Here is an 11,993-nt window from a genome sequence, read left to right as displayed (position 1 = left end):
TTAGACGGATGCTGGAATCAGAGGTCGAGAGGAAGACGAGAGAGAAGATGGATGGTTGTCTTGTGAGAGGAGGATCCAGAGAGTAGAGTTCAATGGATGGTGGATTTGCTGTGGTGGCTCCTGAAGGGAAAAACACAAGGGAGAAGAAGATGATTATTATTATTGTTGGCATTATTGTTTGTTGTGGTAGATCTTCATTATTATTATTATTGTTATTGTTACTGCTATCATTATTATTATTATGATATGCCTTCTTGTTGTGAATGTGTAATACACAAACTGACCGGCAGGGGGCGGCAGAGAGCAAACATGCAACGGGACGTTTTTCCACGAAGAAGAGCTGCATAGAAATATGTATACTAGAACAAATCCTCATTGGGGCATCCATTTTCCATTGAAATCGTTTTAATTACGAATCGGATATACTGAATTTGAATTAATAGCAGTCATTTAAAAACAATTCATGTTATTTGCGTAGTCTGAGGAATTTAAAATCGACTGCTTAGTAGCGGGAGAATAGACGTGCCGATCTAGTTGTGGCGCGTCTATAATGTGGCTGCTGTATTGTTTTGATAAGGAAAAAATTTCTTGCAGGTATAGCTGCGTTTAACACTATCTAAGGTACGGTTTGTGTGGACAACTTCGACCTGTCTTTGTTTAATTCTAAGAGCATGTTGTTTAAAACACGCACACATTGTGCTGAATAACCGTTTTGCTCAGCGTAACGCTCGCACACAGCTAATGTCAACATTAAGAACGCAGCTAGCTAAAAACCCATCCACGCTAACAGCCGAGCAGGATGCAAGGCCATTGTTTCTTATCATGTATATTAAAAATGCTTGTGTTTAAAAAAAAATCACATTAGCTCGGCGGTAAGAAGAGCTAAATGTCGTGACTGAAATCCGATTTCGTTTTGTCGTGCACTAGAAGGTTAGTGTGTTTTCGTGTTGAGCTATGTGCTACATTAAATAGGATGTTAAAAGGGATAGATTTTGTGTGCCGGCCGCCAATTCCAGTACGGCAAGTTTCTAGTGCGTTAAACACCAACTAGGAGCTTCTCTTGTTTGTTTATTTGTTTGTTTTGTTTACCCCAACTGGGAGTTACCCAGTGGCTCGTTTGTGTACTAATAACCTAGCTTAGTCACCTAGCTAGCTAGCACTAGCCTTCGCTTTCAAACCTGTGGGTTTGGTAGCCTGGGAGGACTCGTCTTCGTGTAAAATAGGATTTTGCGTCAACATCATGTGAAACATTTCTCCCAAAACTGACATATTAGCGTATTGAAATGATGTGAAGCTCTTTGGTAAAGCGGTGAAAGAACGCATGCTAACGTTAGCTTAACGGCCGTTTGACTACACAGCTGTCCCGTTAGCTTAGGCTATAAATTCTAAACACTATTTGCCTATCGGTAAACATCGACAAGTTGTAAGAGGTAGTTTTTATCCGGTTTCTCAATTTGAATTAGGGTAAAGTAGTACAAATCGAAACGAATGCATTTTGCAAATGTCACTTGACTCCACTGTTGGGATGGAATTGTGTAATGTACGGTTTCCTCCAGCAGAGGGCGCTGTTGCACAGTTTCTTTTTTTTTTGCCCCTCGGACACAGAATCGCTGCACGGTTTGCAGAAATGTACATCTTTTCTGTGTTTTTTGTTATTTTCTCGCAGCCATCGCCATGTTTCGTGCCTGCAGTGTATATGCTGGTGAGCATGTGACAGTTTGGCGACCACAATGCGTATATTCATCGTCACTGTTGCGAATTTCATAGAAATTCAAGGCTGAAGTTGGAGGCATTTTGGTGTGAGAAAGTTCACTGTATTGTTGGGTGGATGGAATTCCCCTCATATTGTCAGTCCAAAATGAATATTAGTGTATTATTGAATAATTACTCAGACTTTCCCCCGCTGTATTTCTTGGCGATGAAAGAGAAACTCCTTCCCGGATAGCCGTTCTGGCTCGAATATTACAGGTCAAAGTTTAGAATACAGACATATTTTTTCCATTTCCAGAGTTGAGAGTCATTATAATGTTAAATCATGTCTACTTTCCGCAGAGGTGAGGGTCATACTTAATGCGATTCAGATGCAATAACACTAAACGGTCGTCCTTCCATTGATGTTTTCGCCCGAGGGCCTTCTCTTATCTCCGCTTGTGATGCGGCACCAGACCCGCCTTTGCGCCCTCCTGCCGAACATCAATTACACCGGCGTATGAATCGTGAGGGCAATGTGTTTTTTTTTTTTCACCCGCCTGTTGCGAAATGATTGATAGCAGTGAGACATTTCTATTAGAGGAAATGTGCCAAGAGGCGTTTCAGAGCCAGGATAGGGAGGATTCTGGACGTGAAGCAGAACGGGCCGTGCGGCCGAAGGAGCGGCCGTCCCTCCGGTTTCCTGCTCGGGCAGCTTCCCCGGAGACAGCGCCTCCACGTCCCAGTCCAGCCGTGTCACAATGCTTTTAACCTCCATTCACTGGGCAGAAATAAGTGCTAAGCTTGTTCCCTCGGCCTCATGTTGAAAAAAAAAACAAAACATGATTTTTCACTTATCCTCTTGTTTATTTCCGTTCCTTCAGTGGATAAACTTCATTCTAATTGCGCTTATTAACTTCCCTCTGTTATCGCCCGGATCTCCGCTGTAGATCCAGACGTCATGGATGAACAGGCGGCGTCTCCCGGAGCCAACGCCGACAACAGCGGCCAGCGAAACGGAGACGAGGTCCGAGCCGAACACGTGCGCATCGGAAAAAAAAAAGATCTTCCCGTCGAGATTTCGGGAGCGCGCGGAGCCAGATTTTCGCCCGAAACATTTACGTGCGATCTGTTTTTGTCATCGTCTTCAGAAGGCCCGGAGGGGAAGCTGGACCAAGGGGAGGAAGCGAAAGAAGCCGATGAAGGACAGAAACGCACCCAAAGCTCCCCTCACGGGTTACGTCCGCTTCATGAACGACAGACGCGAGCAGCTGCGGGCCGAGCGTCCCGACGTGCCCTTCCCAGAGATCACCAGGATGCTGGGCAACGAGTGGAGCAAGTTGCCCCCCGAGGAAAAGCAGGTCGGTGATGTCGCAGCCCCGAAAGTCTTTCCTTTTCTTGCCTTCCTTCGACTTAGTTTTACCGTCAGAAAAACCTCCCCTCGTCGCAGAGGAAGCACCTATTTTCATACGCCAGGCTCGGACTTGTTTTGTTTTTTGAAGCCATTGCAGGAAAAGAGTCAAGTCTTATCGGCACCCCGAAAAGCACGTCCTCAAATTACCGAAATTCAAATGATCACCACCAATATCTGCAGAGTCTGAATCAGCAGGAGCCCTGAGCTTGTTTCCCACCGATGATGCGCCGCTACATTTACGTCCGGTCGACTCCGTCATTGTGTCCTGGCCCTCAATCATCGCTTTTGTTCTTCTTGTTCACGTTTATTTTTTATTTCTTTTTCCTTTCGTAAATATTCCCAGGGCTTGTCTTTGGATGCTCGGTCTCTTCGTGTTTTCAGGGTTTCACCTGTTTAAAGTCGGACTCTTGGTATTTTCTTTTGACTGCGGCTCTTTTTTTTCGCCGGCACTTTTCCTGGTGGTTTCGAATCTTTTCAAATAAGCTTTTACGAGCCGTTTTACTAAATAGCTCCCATACTTAAAAACCCTTTGACTCGGTCGGGTGCTGAAGTATATGGATGTTCTTTTTTTTTTTTTAAGAAATACTAGTTAGAATCACACACACACACCCATGTTAAACTACAGCGCCATAATTCCTCATTTTAACAATAATGCCACGTATCCATTTGGTTTGATTTTGTCTTAAAAAGTGTCCGCGTCTGGTTATCGAGGCCATCGTGATTATTTTAAATGTTTCGGCGCTCCTCCACGTATCCCTGCGAAATGGAAACCGGCCCGCCGTGAATCATCCGCACCGCTGGAACGAAAACACGAATGATTGATTCCTCATTGAACTGTTTCAACTTTCCCGCCAAAACCCACGAGTTCCCGACGTGGGATTTCACGCTCAAACTTTCTCCTTCCTCCTCCCCGACCGCCCTCTTTCTGGTTCCCTCGCCAGCGCTATCTGGACGAGGCCGAGCGCGACAAGGAGCGCTACATGCGGGAGCTGGAGAAGTACCAGAAGACGGAGGCCTACAAGCACTTCACCAGGAAGGTCCAGGAGAAGCAGAAAGGCAAGCGGCACCGAGGAGGTGAGGAAAGGAGCTCCGGAAATGCATTCCGGACCCAAAACGTCGGGAGCCGCCGCCGAACCGTAGCATAAATCTAATGTTTCCGCCTGATCCCGCCGGGTCGAGCTCGGTCGCAGGAAACGTGGCACGGAAAGAGGGTGTTTTATGTGTTCTCGTTAGCGGGGTTGCGGTTCAGAGGAACCCGAGGAACACGCCGGCCAGATGACCCGATCCTATTTAGCCGGCGGATAAATCTGGAGTTTTAAAACGCCCGGGAAGCCGGCGAGCGAGAAGGAGAGCGGGCGCTTTTATTCCCTTCCGTCGGCTCGGCGTCTCGAAAACTGGCGGCGGAGGGGAAACATGAATCATCTGTTGTCGTCTTTATTCTTTCCTTCCTCTCCAGATGTCGGGAACCAGGTTGCCAACGAGACTCTTCTAGAGGTCAGTAACCCTTTCCTGTCCACGTCACGTGCACAGTCACCTTTGTTCGGAGGAGAAATGTAGTTTTTCCGTACCGGTCATCCGCTCCTTCGCAAACGACTGGATTCACAGCGGCGGCTCCGCGAGCGGACGGGAAAAATCTAGAAAAATGAAAGCGATGACGAGAGTCGCTCCCCGACGTCTTCCTAGTGAGACGACACGGATGTGGTCGACTTGAGGAACGGCGTTCGTATATTTCTGCTCCGCTGGCGAAGGGCTCGGCGCCCTCGCGTTCGTCCGCGCAGCCGGAGAGGCTGAGCGGCAGCAGATGTTCCAGAGCCGCCGTGACAGCGTCCTGCAAATATGTGCAAAGGTGCTTCACGGGGAAAACTCTGTTCTTGCTGTTCACTACCGAATGCATGGACGTCACCTTTTAAAGCGATGAGCACTTAAAGTCACACACACACACACACACACACAGCAGTTTTTTTGTTGTTTTTTTTTTTGGGAATCACGTCGCCAAGCGGGTATCATGGAGTCCAAATCATTTTGAAAGCTGCCCCAAAGCTGGAGGCGTCAGGGCACAAACAGGAGAAGAAGCAGCTCTGCATGTTAGATAAGATAAGATAAGATAACTAAGATAAGATAAGATAATTAAGGTAAGGTTACATAAGATAAGATGGACCTTCTTGATCCCATGAAGGGGAAATTCAAATGTCCCAGCAGGTTAGTTATAGTAGAAAGTGTGCAGGAAGTAATAGTAGAAAGAATATGCAAATAAGGGATATAGATACAAATAAAGTATTTATACTTTATTTATTGGAGAGCTGTAAAAGGAAGCCCTGTGAGCAGGGCTTGCTGGGCCTTAGTTTGGGTAGAAGCGGCACCGAGCCGCATCTGCTCGGGGAATAAGACGCTCGAGCGTCGATGTTTGAATTTATTGTTACCGAATCATCGTTTGGAAGGATTTTAATGGACTGGAAGTATTCGATGGTTGTGTTTGCACTCGCTAGCAGACCAGTGGCGACGGGGAAACCCTACTGATTGTACTCCCAGGCTTAATTCCCGTGTTTTCACTCGTCCCTGTGATCCAAAACAATTGGCTTCCGCTCGGCGTGCAATTAATTTCTGTTAAGGACGCGTGTCGTAAGCACGGCTTACTTAGCGGAGCCGGTCAGCCAAGGTGACTTTATTGGATCTGGCCGGTCCTCTGGGAAAAGCGTCTCCCCCGCTTGGACCGGAGCGTTCGGCCGCTCAATGTAAACGTAATTATTCGAAGAAATGAAGAAGGATGATGTGTGATTTTCATCGGGGGAAAGATGCCACGCCCGCACGGTATCATGGATTCGCAGTCCCGGAACTCGTTTTTTAATGCAGATTTACCGCGAGCCTCGTCTTCGGCCGGGCTTTTGATGAAATTACCTTTCTTAGCTTCCCCTCCTCCGCCCCCGCGCTCGTTCCTTAAACCGCCCCGCCGGCCAGGTAGGAATCAAATTACACGGCGCCGGCGGTTTGTCAGGAACGTTCAAGTTGGCGCGGCGTCTTTGTCTTCCTGACAGAAGGACGCCGAGGGGAAGGACAGGACGGTGTTCGACATACCCATCTTCACCGAGGAGTTCCTCAACCACAGCAAAGGTGAGGAGTCTGAAAACACAGACCGCCGTTTCCCCGTTTGCGTAAGTGTTCCTCCGCCGTCCCGAAATAGTCCCGCCGACCTCTCGGAGGCCCGTGAACTTCATCTCCCGTCTGTCGGCGCCAATCAAAAATGCACGACCGGACCGCCCCGCTCTGAAAGCCGCCCGCCGTCTTGCCTTCCCCTCCGCAGCGCGCGAGGCCGAGATGCGGCAGCTCCGCAAGACCAACATGGAGTACGAGGAGCGCAACGCCGCCCTGCAGAAGCACGTGGAGAGCATGCGCGGGGCGGTGGAGCGCCTGGAGGGCGACGTCATGCAGGAGAGGGGACGCAACGGCCTCCTCCTGCAGCACCTGGAGACCCTGCGACAGGCTCTCACCTCCAGCTTCGCCTCCGTACCTCTGCCAGGTGACTGACGTAGCAGCCGCGCAGCGTCCGAGCGCTACGCTAATCTCAAAACTCGGCCCGCTGCTCATTTCAGGCTCCCGTATTTGGGAGCTAATCTGCCGTGACGAGGTCAAACAGTCCATCAAATGACTTCATGAGCTCGGAACAGAGTTTGAGAAACGCTAGCTTGATTGCTATCGAAAGACGTGTTTCGCTAACATTTTTTTTCGCTAACATTCGTGAGACGCGGATAACTAAGCAACGGTAGTTGTGGGGAATTCGATGCGAGAAGGAGCCGTGACCTTTGTCGAGGGAGGCTCCGAATCGGCTCCGCTTGAAGCTTTCTGGATTTAAAACTGGCTCGAACTCATCCGCGTCTAAACTGGCATCGACCTGAAATATCGCTAATCCTGGCCGTCTGCACGGCGAGCACCCGTTATACTTTCCATCGGTCCAAATCCTGCAGGATCCACACCTCGCTGGTGCTCCTCAGGCCACGAACTCGGGTTATTTTCATCTCAACACGCTCATGGCTTCGATTTGTGAGCTTTCGCTCGGTTCACGCCGTTTACATTCAAAAGCTTCATCACAGAAAACAAAAGAATCATGAATGCGTCGACGCGAGGACTCTTATTTTGAAACCGTGCGCTGCAGGTCGCTCCGGTTCCAAACTGTAATACCGTAGGAACTATATTTTGCGTCCGTCTCCGTTTTATGAGAAACATGTACATTTTCTCGTGGCTAACTTGTCAACTAGCCACCGCCGCCGCGCCGGCGCCAGAAAAAAAAAGGCCGCCGCCCATATTTACCCTGGCTGTGGTCCTGCAGGCAGCGGAGAGACGCCCACCCTGGACACCATCGACTCCTACATGAAGAAGCTCCACAGCATCATCCTGAGCAGCCCGCAAGACCACGACAGCCTCATCAGCACCGTGAGAGACGTAGTCAACCGCATGGACAGGTGAGCGGCCACCGAGGTCAAAGGCCGAGCGCGGAAAGAGAAACGCTCGCATTTCAAATCAAAATATCCCGATCCAACGCTATGAATCCACCCCCAACCCCGTGTTTTGTTTTGTTGCGCGTTTTTAGTGCAGAAAAATGGACTGACGGGACGGAGGAGGAGGTTTTTTTCATTTGCCGCTCTGCCCTTAATGTCACTTAATGCTAATATGCTAAATGTAACTCGCACGCTTTGCTACACTTTGTCTAAACTCTATTAATGGACAAAGTGAAGTTGTTCCTCGTTTTTTTTAAAACCATCAAACCGTCGCCGACCGGCTTTGAGCGCCACGATCCCGCCATCCGTCACATCAAACCTGAAAATGTTGCGCTTTTCCATGATTTTCACCGGACAAGCTAGCGGCGGCGTCGCATCCCACCATCATTAAACACAACTTCACGGACAGCGGCATCCACATGGGTGTCCAACACTCATCAAGCTAACTCCTGTGTGTGTGTGTGTGTGTGTGTGTGTGTGTGTGTGAGAGAACCCTAACGGTCGTTTGCGATGATAGCAGGTCACAAGCTAACGGCTAAACCTGCCGTCGTCGTGGCGAGACAAACCCCCTTCCCGAGCTTTTGGTTTTACTTTTCTCGTCTCTTCTCGTTTTCTCGCCTCAGATAATCGGACCAAGTCGCAAGTCGTTTTTCCGTTTCGAGGTTCGCCGCAGCGCCGGACCGGACGTCGCCTTCCACACGGATACTTTTCTCGGTCAGCCCGTCTTCTCGCCACTGTTCATTTTTTTTCCTTCTTCCCAAACGTCCTTTCTTACTGTGCTAATGTAGAAGGCGGCCGCGTAGCTAGTCATATTTATTTGTTGTTTTTTTATATTTGAAAACACTTTAACATACCAGAAATGAGCCGACCACACGAAGCCATCAGCAGTTTGTCGTTTGGCGCTCCTCCTCCTCCTCCTCCTCCTCCTCTTCTTCTTCATCCTCCTCTTTTTCTTTCTTTCGCCACACGATTCCACAACTGTACCTTAAATGCTACCAAACACGTAGCGATTTGCTAAGTATGGTTTTGTATTCCTCCCTCCAAGAATGTGCCACTTGTTTCATTTTGTTGAAAACGTGTTTGTGTTTACAATAAACCTATTAAAATGTTCCATACATCTGAACTTTATTTTCGGACCGAAAACTGCCACGTTCATTTTTTTTATTTTTTTAATCTTTTACTTTTACTTACCGCTCTGCCAAGATTCTCTCCCTTTTTGGAAAAGTCGCTGGTTGAAAATAAATATGGAAATCATCCACACGTTTAGAAATAACTTCCTTTTCAAATGATTGAGCCCATGTGTTTTTTTTTTGTTTTTTTTCCCTGAAATTAATAATTAATCGCTATAAATAATCATGATCTCCACCGCTCTGCTGTAATGGAGCCGCCCCTGAGCTGGGAATACGAAGAGATACTTTCCACATCACCAGGTTTTATAAGCTCACCTTTGATTCATTATTTCGGTCTGCTAAATCACTTGGAATCTTTAGCTTGAAATATTCATATCTATATTAAACATGCATAAAAAATTAAGCACATATTTTTATTTTTTCATTTTTTTTTTTTTGTCGATTAAATGCCGCGATCGGTCGAGGTGGCGTTGAGTCTTGCAACCATTCACCCTCTCATTCACACGTCCCGTAGAGACATTCAATCATTCACCCTCTCATTGAAACACATTCAGCCATTCACTCTCTCATTCATACATCCTGTGGAGACGTTCTACGATTCACCCTGTCATTCACGTTCAGCCATTCACGTGTCCTGTCGAGACACTATGATTCACCCACTCATTCACGTGTCCTTGACCCATGCAACCATTCATCCTGTCATTCACGCGTCCTGTCGAGACGTTCTACGATTCACCCTGTCATTTACGTTCAGCTATTCATTCACTCATATAGAAACATTCAGTCGTTCACCCTCTCATTCACAAATCATAGAGACGTTCAGCCATTCAACCTGCCGTTCACACGACAGAGACATCTATTCACCCTGTCATCCACACATCCTATAGATATTCTACAATTCACCCTCTCATTTTAGAGGATTCAGCCATTCACCCTCTCATTCACATGTCTTGTGGCGACACTAAGATTCGCCCTCTCATTCATGTGTCCTTGAGCCATGCAACCATTCATTCGGTCATTCACGCGTCCTGTCGAGACGTTCTAAGATTCACCCTGTCATTCGCGTTCCAGCTATTCCCCCACTCATTCACAAATCATAGAGACGTTCAGCCATTCACCCTGCTGTTCACACATCAGAGACATCTATTCATCCTGTCATCCACACATCCTGTAGATATTCTACAATTCACCCTCTCAGTTAGAGGATTCAGCCATTCACCCTCTCATTCACATGTCCTGTCGAGACACTATGATTCGCCCTCTCATTCTTGTGTCCTTGAGCCATGCAACCATTCATCCTGTCATTCACGCGTCCTGTAGACATTCAGACATTCGCCCTTTCCTTAAAACTGAAATTCAGCCGTTCACCTGCTCATTCAGATAAAAATTCAAATACTGAAAGTAGATGCTAAAGAAGGAGAAATCACGAGAACCGAATTACAGAAAAAAGAGCTGTCAATGCTGGGTATCTTTGTTTAGCAAAGGAGATTTGATCTATTTTATAAAATCCATGTGTTTGATTTTACTATTTTTTTTCTTCGTAGGCCAAAATATGGTGATTTCATCACAAAAAAAAGTTCAAACAGACAATCAGCCATTTACCCTCTCATTCACACGTCCTGTAGAGACATTCAGCCCGTCATTCACATGTTTGGACATAAACATTACAACTTGGTGAAAAAGAAATACGGAGACGCAAACAAAACGTCCCGGATGGCGATTTTAAGGCGACTTGAACCCGAACTTTCCTCCCACGGGATTAGAAGTGTCTGAGCCAATCGAGCGTCTTCGTGTAGAATTTGACTGGAATCCGGAAAAGTTGTTTGTCTGAAAGGCCGAGCAGTTGTTCGGGGAAAAACGTTGCACGAACTTTCGTGAAAGAGGTTCATTTTAATCGACATTTCTGCAGAAAAAGAATCCGCCTTGTTGAGGATTTTCCTCGAATAAAATGGGAATAAATAGACGTAGTAATTTGACGTAATTTGATGACGGATTTAAAAAAGGCCAATCGGCAATCGAGTGAAAAGCAAAGCAAAGCAAATTAGGACCAAATTAATTTGCTGTTTTTTAATTATATATCTATAGATATTTATGAATCCCCTTCCGCTGCCCCACAACAGATGACATGAAAATCAATATATAATTTCAATCCGGCACCTCTCAAAATGAGTAAATTAAAAATCATATTAAATTTAAATTAAATGGAAATCAAATTAAATGTTTTTAATAAATCATTGTATAAGGTTCGCACCATTGGAAATACTGTGTCGAAACTGGAATGATGATGCAAAGTCGCAAATATTTTATTTATTTTATAAAAGGATTTTTAGTTCCATTTTATTATATTTTTACTTATATATTTTTTTTTTTCTTCTTAGGCTAAAATATGGCTTTTTCATCACAAAAAAGTCAAATACTGTAAAAAAAAATGCTAAAGAACAATAAATAGCAAGAACTGAATTACAAAAAAAGAAGAGTTGTTGATCCTGGGTAGCAAATATTTTATTTATTTTATAAAATTAATTTTAGTTTAATTTTTCACTGTTTTTTTTTTTCTTCTCAGGCTAAAATATGGCTATTTCATCATGAAAAAAAATTCAAATACCACAAAAAAATGCTAAAGTGCGATAAATCATGAGAACAGAATTAAGAAATAAAAAAAAATTCACAAAGTCGCGAGGCGGGAAAAATAAATAATCTGCTTGAATTTTCAACACATTTCTGCTAATTTACAGATTCAGACGCTCTGAGGTTTTTTTTTTTCCCCCCCTTTTCTTTTTCTACCTTTCAAACCAGGAACATCTTTGACATAATGCCACATGCACGTGTGTGTGTGTGTGTGTGTGTGTGTGTGTGTGTGTGTGTGTGTGTGTGTGCAGCCGGCACCCGATAGACGCCAAAGCTGGTTTGCATAATGAGCTTAGCGTCAGCCCTTTTCACTTTGATGTTGCCCCAAAGCTGTGAAGAAAAAAGAAAACAACAGCAACTCAGACAGGCATAGAAATGTGCGTTTGGCGAGGAGACGCTTTCGTCCGTCCGACCCGTTTCATCCTCCTCGCCGGGAGCCGTTGCGCGTTTTGTCGTCCCGACCGAAGTCGGGGGTCGTTTCCGAGACGCGGAGGTCGCTCGCCGGGGTCGCGCTCGGCCTCGGCTCGACCGGAGAGGAACATAACCCGGCTCGGAGGGAGGGAGCGACTCAGCTGCCAGGATGAGTCAGCCGTCATGTGCTGAAAGCGCTCCGGAGGCCGTCAGTGTCCTGAATGGTTTCCT

General features: G+C 46.3%; 1 protein-coding gene across 4 annotated transcripts; it reads left to right on the top strand.

The window, feature by feature from the left end:
- The first annotated feature begins 488 nt into the window (after positions 1-488).
- hmg20a (high mobility group 20A) lies at positions 489-10,814 on the top strand. 4 transcript variants are annotated; one of them, XR_015106338.1, is made up of 9 exons: positions 489-621; positions 2,640-2,716; positions 2,841-3,050; positions 4,045-4,177; positions 4,560-4,597; positions 6,136-6,252; positions 6,402-6,617; positions 7,425-7,557; positions 8,217-10,814. XR_015106338.1 is itself a non-coding variant. In XM_086149063.1 (9 exons), the coding sequence occupies exons 2-9, from the start codon at positions 2,651-2,653 to the stop codon at positions 8,218-8,220; spliced, it is 873 nt and encodes a 290-aa protein (XP_086005189.1). In that variant the 5' UTR covers positions 492-621; positions 2,640-2,650; the 3' UTR covers positions 8,221-10,814. The 4 variants fall into 4 exon arrangements, 3 of the variants coding, with proteins under 3 accessions (XP_086005188.1, XP_086005189.1, XP_086005187.1); XM_086149063.1 differs by having other exon boundaries at positions 492-621; positions 6,139-6,211; XM_086149061.1 differs by having other exon boundaries at positions 494-621; positions 6,136-6,211.
- Positions 10,815-11,993: the final 1,179 nt, after the last annotated feature.

The sequence above is a fragment of the Fistularia commersonii genome, chromosome 7, assembly GCF_037954325.1.
Source record: "Fistularia commersonii isolate RoL2024-O1a breed Wild chromosome 7, RoL_Fcom_v1.0, whole genome shotgun sequence".
Classification (NCBI taxonomy): Eukaryota; Metazoa; Chordata; class Actinopteri; order Syngnathiformes; family Fistulariidae; genus Fistularia; species Fistularia commersonii.
This window is presented reverse-complemented; position numbering and strand designations above follow the sequence as displayed.